General features: G+C 43.2%; 2 protein-coding genes across 5 annotated transcripts in view; one reads left to right on the plus strand and one right to left on the minus strand.

The window, feature by feature from the left end:
- Positions 1 to 1,929: 1,929 nt before the first annotated feature.
- Tmem60 (transmembrane protein 60) lies at positions 1,930 to 6,136 on the minus strand. The gene is made up of 2 exons (XM_052722311.1): positions 5,948 to 6,136; positions 1,930 to 2,600 (listed from the first exon to the last, which is right to left on the minus strand). The coding sequence occupies exon 2, from the start codon at positions 2,548 to 2,550 to the stop codon at positions 2,149 to 2,151; it is 402 nt and encodes a 133-aa protein (XP_052578271.1). The 5' UTR covers positions 2,551 to 2,600; positions 5,948 to 6,136; the 3' UTR covers positions 1,930 to 2,148.
- Positions 6,137 to 6,454: 318 nt separating this feature from the next.
- Phtf2 (putative homeodomain transcription factor 2) overlaps positions 6,455 to 13,268 on the plus strand; it is a 115,544-nt gene continuing 108,730 nt past the window's right edge. For all 4 annotated transcript variants that reach the window (XM_052719457.1, XM_052719459.1, XM_052719460.1 and 1 more), the window contains exon 1: positions 6,455 to 6,575. The gene's annotated coding sequence lies outside the window, so the exon portion shown is untranslated. The remainder of the gene's footprint in view (positions 6,576 to 13,268) is intronic.

Genomic DNA, 13,268 nt, shown 5'->3' on the forward strand with positions numbered 1-13,268 from the left:
TGCCTTTAATCCTGGCACTCTGGAGGCAGAGGCAGGCGGATCTCTGAGTTTGAGGCCAGCCTGGCCTACATATCAAGTTCCAGGACAGTCAGGGCTAAATAGAGAAACCCTGTATAGGAAAAAAAAAAAAAAGCAACTGCTTGAACAATTTTATCTGAATTTTATCCAGCTTGTTTATTACAATGAGAACTTTATTTGAATTAATGATATATTCCAGAGACCAATTTGGATCTCTATCTGATCAAGTCTGGAATCTTCATTTCCAAATACTGTTTTTATGACTCCTACTTTTAGATACTCAAAAGTAACACTACATTGCCAGTTAAATGACAGGAAGATATTTGCAACTAGATTTTTTTGTTTTTAAACTTGGTTAGTTTCAAAAGCCTACTGTAATTTAAGCTGTCTTTGTGGTGTGTGGCTGCTTTTGTTGTCTTTATTTACAAGGCAGAAATGTATGAAGATAATCTTTGGGGGCCTTGGAGGATGGTTCAGTGAATTAAATGCTTGCTGCTGAAGTGTGAGGACCCAAGTTTGGATACCTAGCACCCACATAAAAGCTAGACATTTGAGCAGTGGAGACAAGTAGCAAGTAGGTTTTGGATGCAGGGGACTTACTGGCTAGCCAGTCTAGTCAATTGGCAAACTCCATGTTTGGTGAAAGACCTTCCTTAAAAAATATGGTGGACAGCAATTCAGGACAGCAGATGTTGACCTCTGGCTTCCGTACACATACCTGGATGCCTGTACACACCAGTATCTAACTACACAAAAAAGCTGTAATAGCAGTGAGAAAATAATGATTTGTGCTTTAACACTTGAGACAGGACCTCTGTAGCCAGGCTTTCCTCAAATTCAAAATTCTGCTCCTCCACCAGAGTACAGGATGCATCACCACACTGTTGGCCTATGGGATTCTTTAAAAACATCAAAATGGCCACTTTAGATTTCTGACAGAGCTAAAAGTCAAAGCTACATAGGACAGACAAAAATCTCTTGGCTAGAAAGAGGGCTCAGTGGTTAGGAGCTCATGCTGCTCTTGTAGAGGACTGAATTGGATCCCAGCACCCAAGTCAAGCATCTAACTGCATCTCCAGGCAGTCTTGACACCTCTGGCCTCGGAGCATCTGCACTTAACCTGTACACATAACACACACACACACACACACACACACACGCACGCACGCACGCACGCACGCACGCACGCACACACCATTAAAATTTAATTCTTTTAAAAAGAAAAACAACTTACTTGTAAGCTCAGCAGTTATGAGCACTTACAGAGAGGGTCAGGGTTTGATCCCGAGCACCCAGATGGTTTTACAACCATCTGCAACTCCACTGACGGGGATCTTGTGCTCTCCCTGGTCTCCATGGGCTGCTGCATACACAAAGTACATATGAACTCATGCAAGTACGCTCGGCATATCCACACAAGTAAAACAATTTTATTTTCAGGTTTTGAAATGCTTCGCTTCTAAATTTTTCAGAAGTATTGCTACCTGGATTTTACAGGCATTGGTTAATTATGCTATTACAGTAACCACGGAGTTTCTCAAGCCTGAACACTTTCAGAGTGAATAAGGCACTATGTCTGAGACTATCAGGACAAGTAGGTACAACTGGTTCCTGATAGAGCAGGAAAGTAGGTTCCCCTAACTTAAAGTCATAGGCAGTTCTTTCATCCTAAGCTGTAGGAAGAGCTCAGAGTGAGCCTACCCTTTTTTAAAAAGGCCAAACCAAGATTCTTTGGGGTTGCATCCCTAAAATACTTTCATAACCAAGTGTTTTCTTCCTAATTTAGAAGCATACATATTTACTTTGTTTATACATAGCCACTGTCTAGTAAATGTATACAGTTATATAACTAAAGGATTTGCATTTACTTCAGGTACCGACCACACACAAGATAAGAGGCACATGGAAAAATAAGGTCAGAAACAAACTTTATTTACACAGGGATAACAAAGATATCAGTAACTCAAATATTGAATAATTCCGCTTTGCCTCACCAATCCTGTTTTATGGCAGTTCAAGACTACAGTTGGTACTTTCCACCAGATCTGTGGTAGTCTTGAAACTTGCAAAGACTCAGTACACTGTCTGTAGCTTGTTGAATAGCAACAGAAGAGACGATGTACTCGGTAGTCAGTCTCTCACGAAAAAGACATTATACCCCAGTTCTGTTAAAGCGCCTGTCAGTAAGGCCCATAAGGGAATGAAGACATAGGACAGGTTCATGGTAGTGAACTGTTCCAGTTTAGCACACAGTGCGAGGCAGAAGGCTAACTTAAGTAACATTGCAACGAGGTACCAGGCTTTCTTTTTAATGGTGTGTGACCCATGTCGGGGGTCAAAGCCAGACTTACACCGTCCAGCCATCTTCACAATCAGCATGACGAGAAGGATAGTGTCAAATATCCAGACTGGAATAAATATGAGGAACCAGTTCCAAGGTGCCTTCTCATCCAGTTTCAACACCAACATGATCAGGAAGAGTAATGTGAAAAGCCAGGTGAGGAGTACTCTCTGAGCCAAGGACATTCTCATTTAAACCGTTTCAAGAGGCTGTTTCTGGGCTGAGATAAGGGAGGTACACCCTAGAAAAGAAAAAAGGTCAGGATTTGACAGCAGAAATCACTTCTATTCCTAATAAAGTTGGCTGCTTCCCACTTCTCAGACTTTCTACTTTGGAAAATATTCTACAGTTCAAAACCTCTTGTGACAATCCCAACAACCATTTTGTATGCATATATGTATGCATATATATATATGCATATATATATAAAAGTATTCTATTTTGAATTATGTGTATGTATGTGGGTATATGCATGCAAGTGCAGGTGCCCTTAGAGGCTGGATGTAGCAGATTCTACTGGAGCTGTAATCCAAGCAGCTGTGAGCCTCCCACCAGCGAGTCCTCTGTAAGAGCAGTCTGTTCTTCACTGCCGAGCCATCTGTCCAGCCACTGCCACCATTATAGTCCATCATTACAGCACTAAGATTTTAGAAGAGACACTGAGTATGAACTTTACTCAAGAGGAGTTGGTTCCTCCTCAGTGCTATCACTCAAGCCCAAGGCGTGACTTGATCTGCACCTCGGCGATGTTCTTAACCTCTCTGCAAACTTGCAAACCTATAGTTTTTTGTTTAATTTCAAGAGGTGCTAAAATCAAGCATCAAGGTCAAAGCAGTGAAAAATGAAATGACCCGGTTTACAAAGATAGAATGGCTAATATACTGTGAGTACATCAAGACTGCAAGGTTGCCACTGGCTAAGTAACAAAAGGAATTGATAACTACACTTTCATAGAATCCCTGTTTCTTACATTTTTAAATATTTTCTTGCTAAAGCAGACCACTTAGAAAACTAGATATTTTGTCATTACTTAATGTTTAATTATTCTATGACAAGGGGCTTTTATGTCACTATTCTCTCTAAGTCTATTCTGAAATACTCATTTAAAATTTTTTTCATATGTATGTATGTCTGCATGTGTGTGCCACTTGTGCAAGTGCCCACAGAGAAGAAAATGGCAAATGCTAAGATTCTTTCTGAATGTGAACATGCGCTGGCATCCCTGGCTGCAGTCCCCAGGTGCTAGTTACAGGTAGTCCTGAACAACCTAATGTGGGTACTGGGAAATGAACTCAGGTCCTTTGGAAGAGCAGGAAGCTTTTTAAAGCTCTGATCCATCAATCCACGACCCTTACTTTTGTTCACAATTTAAGAGTTACTGTTACCCTAGGATATATCCTTAAGTCTGGAAGGCCTAGTACCTGCTCACTGCCAGAATATTTTCAATTTCTCTTATTTTTTTCAATGCTAACGTCACTAAACTAATTCTTAAAAAAACTTGCATTTTAACTGGGACTGCATTAACTTATATCTTAGCTTAAGGTATAAATAATGTATTATATTTAATTTTCATGTATGGATTTGCAGACCATTAAAACATAGGGTAGATACAATGGGAAATCAGAAGCCAAACTACATGCAGCTGAGTAAGGAGTTAACGGAAGAAGATGGAAATAGCTGAGAAACACTATTCCTTTAGCTATGTGGAGAAGAAAATGAAATATAGGACATGGGATTGTGGAAGGAGTAAGTAGAAATAATTAGTTCTCTCCTTCCACTATAGATCCTGGAGATTGAACTCAGGTCATCAGCCTTGGTAGCAAATGCATTTACCTGCTGGACCATCTTGCCAGCCCAAGAAGAACTATGTAGGAAAGTAGACTCCATGATAAAGCCTAAAAGAAAATAAGCCACTGGCAAATGACACATTGAAGATAAATACAGAGGGGAAGAGACAGATCAGAAACTGTAGAGGTAAACAAAAGGAATGGGTGCTAGAGAAGATGCAGAAAAAAAAACAAAAACAAAAAAACAGGACGAGCTGAAGAACTGCATAGATAGAGCAAATGCCCTAGACCAGTTCGCTCAATTGTACTGATGTACTCTGCACATCTCCAGGAGGGCAATCTTGGGAGAGGTACACATCTGTTAGAGTTCTGTACTTAGATGTAACTGTCTTTGCACCTTCTCAGACCGATTTGCATTTGTTTAGTTTGCAAATGCTTTGGACTGCAGTATTTTGGCTTTAAGGTAGGCTTCCTTTTTTGGGACAGACTTTCATTATGTAGCTCTAGCTTGCCTAGAACTTTGCTAATACAGACCAGGCTGGCTTTGAACTAAAAGAGCTACCTGACTTTGACTCTACTAGGATTAAAGGCATGGGGGTGAAAAAGAACTGCTCACACTGGGCTCAGTCCTGGAAAGCAATTTTCTTTACTGGTCTTTCCTTGTTGGAAGCCTTATATAGTAGAATGAGATTATTTTGGAAGCAGAAGTGGAGATGTGTCTGCTTAATTAACTATATATGTTTTTAATCCTGTGGATGTTTGCTCAGTTCCAACCTCTGATTTGGTCAATTTTAAGAACCTTTACGAATGTTTGTGATCATAAGTCCCTTAAATATAACTTTCTTGTATGCCACAGGATACAAATTCATTTTGTTTCTCCTTCAGAACAAATACCAAGTTGTCTGCAATGACCACAGGCATTTTAGGACAAGAGGCGAAAGGGCATAAGCTTACTGTGGTTCTAAGTTTCTAACTGTGAGCCGAAACAAAATTCGACTGCAGGGAAATATTCTCAACAAGGGAAGCAAACTTACTGATATTTAACTGACATTTAAAGGATTGCATAGGCTGAACTACGACGGTGATACAGATTCCAATTTTACAAAAACATCTTAATCGGGTTAATAGAATTTGTTTTTTTGTTTTTTGTTTTTTTAACCACCATTTTCTCTCTAAGGGACGTCAAAGGCGCACTCCAAGGCTAAGATTTGCTCAACAGGTATTTCCCACGTAAGGTAGTTATTTCTGGTACATGGAAGGTAGTTTTTTTGTTTGTTTGTTTGTTTTTTTTGCTCATGATTCTGGATCCATTGTCAAAACCTTCAGAGTTTTTTCCATATGGAAATCTACAGGCCTCTTATCCTATCACTTGCATCAAGTGAGCAGTGTGTAGTAGAGTCGTCCAAGGTCTTTCCCACACCATTCCATTTCCCTTCTCCCGTGAACTCTCCGTACCCAAAGACAGCTTTGTTTAATAAACTCACAATTTCCGCTACAAAATCAGTGGCCTCTCTGCTTACAACTTGGCTGACTTTAGAGCTCATCTGTCCTGGAATGCGAGGATGCTGCTAAACTATCCCGTTCTTTGGTATGCAAATGCCCACGGAGGTTTCGCCGGGCTGTCCTTACTCTCCCAAACCTATATTGGAATTTAATGCAGATTTTGCAAAATGTACTCCGTAGTCGTCCTGCCACGCGCCCGCGCGCTAGTGTGGCCACAGCGTGAAGGGGTGAGGGTCACCTAAACACCCGGAGGCAGCGCCGCGGTGCCCAGTGGGCAAGGGCAGAGCTCCCGACTCACCTGGTAGCGCGGCTGGCGGGAGAGCCTAGAGGGCAGCGAAGGTCGGGAAATCCGCCAGTTTGGATCCTAGTCCTCTTCCACACTTTTCCCCCCATTAAATTCTTAGTCCTTCACATGATAATTAAGGAGAAGATACAGTTCCGCCTCTCCAAACCGCCGCAGCGCAGGCCCTCAACAAATCAGGGCTCCGCCCACATCCGGGGCTGTTCCTGCGGTCCTCAGCCTATCTCGTAGAACGGAGAGGACGCTGGCCCGCTTTTGTGAGCCCCTTCCCCGCGGTCATTGGTCCTTTTGGCCGCCAGTAACTGACCGCCTTCCACTGAGCCCGCCTCTTAGTCCTATAGGTTGGGAGGAAAGTCAGTCTAGGCTCTAGCCCCGCGTCGGCCCCGCCCTCGCATCGCCTCGAGCCCCGCCCCGCTCGCCCTGCCCCCGCGGGGCTGCGGCGCAGACTCCGTGGCGAGCCGAGGGGCGGGGCGGTCCGGGGGGCGGAGCGCGGGGCGGGCGGCGCGAGGGTGGAGGCAGCGCGCCGCCGGCGGCGGGGCTGTAGCTCTTCGGGCTCCGGCGGCGGCGCTAGCCTCGGAGTCTCTGCGTGTCTCCTAGCCGCGTCCTAGCGGCGCGGGCGGCTCCGGTAAGCGCCACGGCTCCACGCTCGGAGGGCCGTGTGGAGGGCGCCGCGCTCCGACAGGGTCCCAGGGCCGTGCGGACCGGGCGGCGGGCGGGGTGGGGGCAGCTCCGGGGTCGGCACGGTGCCCCCCGGCACGGGCACCTGCGGGCCACGCTCGGCCGCGGCCGCCTCCCATCGCTGGGGCGCGGAGGCTGCGGGCCGAAGCTCGGCGCGGTGTGGGCGCCCGCGCCTGTGCGCTCTGCCGGCGTGGGGTCGCGGGGTCCCCAGAGGGCGCGTGGGGGCGGCGGGTGGCCTGGCCCGGGCCCGCGCGAGGTCCGCTAGCGGCCGGAGGCGCGGGGCTCGCGGGGCGGTCGCCCTGAGTGCAGGCGCAGCCCGCGCGGAAGGGCAGCTGCTGCTCCCGCAGCCCCGGCACTCTGGAGTTGCAGATCCGACGGTGACTGCGGAGGGGCGGCTGCCCGAGTCCTGTGCGCGGGCCTTGCAGGCTGCTTCAGGTTTGCAAACAATGCCGTGGTCCTCAGGCATGCTTACCTTGGTTTCTGCCTCGTGTTGACAGCCATCCTTCTGGTATTGTTCTGGTATTGTGCTTTCTAACTTATCACCGCCTTGTCGACTTCGGGGATCATTTTGCTAAGCATTTTATTTTTATCCTGACAAAACCGAGGAACTGCATTAACATGTGCTATCAGGCAAGTAGAATCTGGATCAATTAATTAATTTCCCTGTGGATTTTTCATACTTAGATACTGCTGAGATTAGGTATGCAGTTTACAATTGTTTTGTCAGTAGTAGATGTTGCTTACTTTAATGTTACTTTACGTGTAACACTTGTGTAATTTTTTTACTGCTTTCATCAAACATTTCCAAGGTTTTTTGCCTTTTTACCCCTTCTTCTGAGTGTTTGATTATAAACTTAGCTTTGACTTTGCTAGGTACTTTTGTAAATTCTTTTTTCCAAAACTGGACTTCCACAGCACTTGAGTTCAAGTCCTAACTTCGGTTTGGCATACAGGCTGTAGATAAAAGAGAAAGAAACGTGTGTTTCTGTGAGTTTTATGTCTCGGACTCCAGAGGAAAGGAATCGGGAGGTCTAAGAAGGCTGAGCCATGTCTGACCAGAAAACAAGGTGCTTCCAGTACACGTTTTGTCCCCCTTTGGAAGTAGCCTGCCTCCTGCACAGGGAAGCTGTTGAATGCATTAGATAGGGCCAACCTAGGTGTTCGGTGGGAAGGTTCTGATTTTTACCATATTGTAGTAGAGGGTGAAAATGTAAGCATTTCAAGTGCAGCTAGCAGCTGGGCACTCTTGTATAGTCAAACCTGCAAGAGTAAATATTTTAAAGGCCAAATTGGCACTGGACAGTTGATCCTAAAAATAAAGATGACTTGAACAGTTTTTATGTGGAAACCTTTTTGGCTAGTCCATTTTATGCATAATTGTAAGGAATTTGTAATGCAAATGGCTTCACTAAGAGAATTTATGTTAATATGTTGAAAAAATGAAAATCAGAAAGTAGTTGGACTATGTATTATCTCATTTAATCTAATGACTACTATTCTCTATTTTACAACTAAAATTAGTTCAAGATTTCAATCGTAATTAGTTGATGGGTTCACTTATAACAAGTTTGATTACAAGGACTGCATTTCAAGTCATTATGCTTTACCACTACAGTAAAACTAGCTTAAACTTGGTATAAAGAGACTAATAGACAACAGTGTTGCAAAAGGATAAAGTGCATCCAAGTTCTCTTGTTGTAACACTTGCAGAGTGTAATAGGCGGTGTTGAGTGTTGCTGAAGACGTAGGGATGGAGTCAGTCACCTCACTTTTTAACAGCCTTTTGAGAGGAGAGATATTTAAACAAATGATAATACCTCGTTATATTGTGAGAGAATGTGTGGAATCTCACTGACTTTATGGGGAGTTTAAAAGATAGACACCAGGGCCAGGTGTGGTAGCAAATGCCTGTAATCCTATCTATCATTTGGGAGGCTGGGAGGTGTCTGAATTCTAGGACAGCCAAGTCTACATAGTGAGACTTTTTCTCAAACAACAATAATGAGAAAATACAACAAAACAAAACAAAGTTACCAGAGGTTGAATACCTATTGATCTTTTACTGTGAATGTGATACGTCAGTTTCCTTATTTTTTTAGCAGAGAGCATAGTATTTCCAAGTGGATGTTAGGAGGATGGGTGGGAGGTCTAGGGAGGAGCTGTCTAAGAGCCTTGGCAACTTAAAAGAAGTTTTCATAAATAGGGAAGAAAGCTATTCCATGAGTATAGATTGAGAGAATGAGAATTATAGTTTTATATAAAAGTACTTGTGAATGCCAGTGGTAAATGCTGGTTTGCATAGAATGTGTCTGAGCAGTGTGAGTATAGTATATCCACTTTTGATGGTTGGAAATTGCAGACTTAAGTACTAAACTGTCTTTGTTGCTGTGACAAAACACCGTTACCAAGGCAGCTTATAAAAGTATTTAATTTGGGTTTGTGGTTTTATAGGGTAAGAGTGTGGCAGGCAGGCAGGGCCCTGGTTTTTTTTTTTTTTTTTTGAGACAAGGTTTCTCCCTGTGGCCCCAGCTGTTATAGAACTCAATCTGCCTCTGGAATCCTCCTGCCTCTGTTTCCTGAGTTCTGGGATTAAAAGTATGCACCATCACCGCAGGTTGAGAACTTAAATCTTGATCCACAAGGATGGAGCAGAAAGAGACAGGGATGTACAGAGAGAAACTGGAAATGACTGGGCTTTTGACCCTCAAAACTACCCCTGCAGTGACACACCTCTTCCACCAAGGTCACACCTCCTATTCTTCTCAAACAGTTCCTGACTGGGGGCCACACATTCAAATACAGGAGCCTATGAGGACCATTCTCACTTAAACCACCATATACACTAGAAACAATTTGTGTGTTATATCCTTACCTAATACTTACCCTTCAACATTTATTTTCCAAGTGTCTGGTTAGTCAGGCATGTCATAATTTCATTGAGATTTTCCATTCAAAACACTCCGAGAGGTGTTTACACCTACTGTGGACTGTATTTTGGCATTCTTTGTATAGGAATCTTAAAGTGGCTTTTGTTTCCCCCAACCTCTTTATGTAGTCTAGAAACTCCTTTGTTGGTTCTCTCTCTCTCTCTCTCTCTCTCTCTCTCTCTCTCTCTCTCTCTCTCTCTCTCTCTCTCTCTCTCTCTGAGACAGAGTCTTCTTGTGTAACCTTGGTTGGTTTGGGATTTCCTATGTAGACCAGACTGATCTTGAACTCAGGTTCTGCTTCCTCTGCCTAGAATTAAAGGTGTGTGCCAGCACCTCCAGCCTACTATCTTAAAGCTAGCTTGAGATACGATAGTGGGACATCACTTGGGACTGCACTTGAAACTGAGAAAGATTCCGAGCTTCTATTTCTCTGGTTAGCATGGAACGATCCATCCATTGGGTTTATGAACGTGAACCGTCACTCATTCACCAGAAGCATATGACTAAGATGAAAATACATAGGACATTTAGGACAGCTGCATTTTTAGTTCAGGTTGTTAGTGTCATGCAAATGGATAAAATGTGCAAAGAAATCCAGAGGTCAGTTTGCAAATGAAAATGCTGACTGTTTCCTAGAGCAGGTAGTTTTTATGAGCACTGGTCAAGAAAGAAAATATGCTGGATTTAGTTGTGAATAGCGAACATGAACTAGGGCAGGAAATGGCTGTGGCTGAAGAACTACCTGATAATAATCATAACATGATTAAATGTGACATGTAATGAGAGGAAGTAAATCGTGCAGCTTTCTGCTGTAGAAACAGTAAGACTGTTAGTTTATCTGCAGGAATTTTGAAGAGAGGTAGTAGGCACTGATAGCTTGTAAAACATTGAATATGGGATCTGAAAAAATAGAGATAGCAAAGATTTATGAAAGATATTTGCAAGTTATATACACAAGTTTCCGTGTTCTGTAGAATGGGTTTAGGACTGAATTCTGACATTCACCAGTTCCGAAACTCTGGGCTCATTATTTAACCTTTTTGTGGTTTGGTTTTATTCATAAAATAGAGCTGTCTGTCTTGTTAAACTTTACCTTTAAAAAATGTCAGTGAGATATTAGATGCCTTGACACAGTGCTTGGCTTCTAAGACTTACTCAAAAGCTGGTTGTTGTAATTATTTGACTGTATTGAACTCTAAAAAACAGACAGCTGGGTGTGGTAGCATACACTTTTAATCCCAGCACTCGGGAGGCATTGGCTGGCAGATCTCTTTGAGTTCAGGCTCAGCCTGGTTTATGTAGTGAGTTCCAGGCCAGCCAGGGCTACATAGTGAGGTAAGCCTGACTCAAAAAAAAAAAACAAAAAAAAAAACAAAAAAAACCAAAACCAAACAAACAAACAGAAAACTCCATAAAAAGGTAACAAAACCAAAAATGGCAAACAGGAAAATAACTCAAGAAGCAGTACTCTGCTGAGTCATTCATAGGCAGAGTTCAGTAAGGAATTACTACAGCAACATGCTGTATATATATGGAGTGAGTTTCATATTTTCAAGTTTTTCCCCAAAGAAAGTAGTTCAGACTTTTGAGTAGAGAGTAGATAGGATTTCTTAATTCTTATTGTCAAAAACATAAAGTTACTGAAATCAGGTCTCAGCAATGTGAATAAAGTATAGATAAAGGGACTTGTTTTTCCTCAAGTCTCTTATTCATTTTATTTCTAAAATACTTTTTCCTGTGTTTGTGTGTGGTATGTATGCATGCATCTGTGATGTATGCACGTTTGTGTGTGAGGGTAGGCCAGAAGTTGGCATTGGGTGTCTCCCTCTGTCACTCTTCATCGTACTTTTTGAGACAGGGTGTCACTAAACTTAGAGCCCACTGACTTGGCTCATTTGGCTGGCCAGCACGCCCCAGGGTCCTCCTGTCTACCACCCAAGCGATGCGATGGGACTGCAGGTGTACTGCACTGAGCTTTGTTACTTGGGTCTGGGGATGGATCTGAGATCCTCATGCTTGCAGGGAAAGAATAATTGAGCCATCTCTGTAGTTGGTTGTTTTTAACTCTTGGCTTTTTGGAGGACCTGCCACCAATCTCCCAGATAAACCACACATGGAGGCCTAGTAGTTCTTAAGAATGCCTGGCCTTAGCTTGGCTTGTTTCTTCCCTTCTTTTCTTAACTTAAATTATACCATCTACCTTTTGCCCCTGGGCTTTTACCTTTCTCTATTTCTGTATATATTTTCTTTGTTCTTATTCCATGTCTGGCTGTGTGACTGGGTGCTGGCCCTGGGTGTCCTCATCTCCTTGTTCTTGCTCCTCCTTGATCCCAGATTTCTCCTCCCATTTATTCTCTCTGCCTGCCTATCCCTTCTCCTGCCTTGCTATTGGCTGTTCAGCTCTTTATCAGACCATCAGGTGTTTTAGACAGGCACAGTAACACAGCTTCACAGAGTTAAACCATCTCTGCATCATTAAATAAATGTTCCACAGCATGAACAAATGTAATACATCATAAAATAATATTCTACAACACATTTCCCAGCCCCTTGTTCCTAAAATCTTATAGATACAAGCCATTAATTATTTCATTTAAAAAAATTTTTTTTTAGAGAAAACTTCATTATTGTGTTTGTAATACATAAGCGTGGGTGTGTCACAACATATGTGTGCAGGTCAGAGGGCACCTTTATGGAGTTGGTTCTCCTTCTACCTATTTGGGTTCCAGTGATCAAATGTAGAAAGCCAGGCTAGTGTGGCAAGTGCTTTACCCACCAAGCTATCTAGTTGAGCCTTGTCTTAGTTACTTTTCTACTGTTGTGACAAAGGACCATGACCAAGGCAACTTATGGAAGAGTTTGTTGAGGGCTTGCAATTTCAGAGAGTGAGTCCATGACCATCTTGGCAGGGTGTGTGGGTGGCAGGCAGGCATGGTGCTGGAACAGTATCTGAGTGCTTACATCTCAAGCATGAGGCAGGGTTGAGGGAGCGTGGAGAGGGAAGAATCACTGGGAATTGTGTGGGTTTTTGAAATGTCAAATTGGGGACCAAGCATTTTAATATGTGAGCCTATGGGGACCATTCCTATTCAAACTACCACATTCCACTTCCTGGTTCCCATATACTTGTAGCCATATCATAAAGCACAATGCATTTAATTCCTCTTCAAAAGTCAAAGTAACTTTTAGAAGTTTATTGGGGCTTACTGTTTCAAGAGGGTTAGTCCATGATCATCATGGTGGGAAGCATGGCAGCAAGCAGGCATGATGCTGAAGCTGGATCTGAGAGCTTACATCTCATCCTCAAGTCCAAGGCAGAGACAGAATTAACTGGCAAGAGTGTGGGCTTTTGAGAGCTCAAAACCCATCCCCAGTGGCATATCTCCTTGACAAGGCCGTACTTCCTAATCTTTCCAAAACAGTTCCATCAGCTGGGTACCAAACATTCAAACCTATGAGACTGTGGGGGCAGTTCTTATTCAAAACACCACAGCCCTTATCTTTTAAGAGTACTTTATTCTTTAACAACTTCATACAACTTCAACTGCCTCCTTCCATGCACCCCTGTGCCCCATCATATTTGTGTCTGCTCCTTTTTTTTTTTAACCTAACCAGTCTAGTTAGCACTGCCTGACTGATATTGTTGGCTTGATCTTGTGTAGGTAACCATAGCTAGTGAGTTTATGAGTGTAATAGCCATCCATGTCCACAGG

The sequence above is a fragment of the Peromyscus californicus genome, unplaced genomic scaffold (genome assembly GCF_007827085.1).
Source record: "Peromyscus californicus insignis strain IS unplaced genomic scaffold, ASM782708v3 Scaffold_6__1_contigs__length_162567912, whole genome shotgun sequence".
Classification (NCBI taxonomy): domain Eukaryota; kingdom Metazoa; phylum Chordata; class Mammalia; order Rodentia; family Cricetidae; genus Peromyscus; species Peromyscus californicus.

Coding starts and splice junctions, on each gene's coding strand:
- Tmem60 (XM_052722311.1), bottom strand. CDS start 2,550: ATGAGAATGTCCTTGGCTCAGAGAGTACTCCTCACCTGGCTTTTCACA.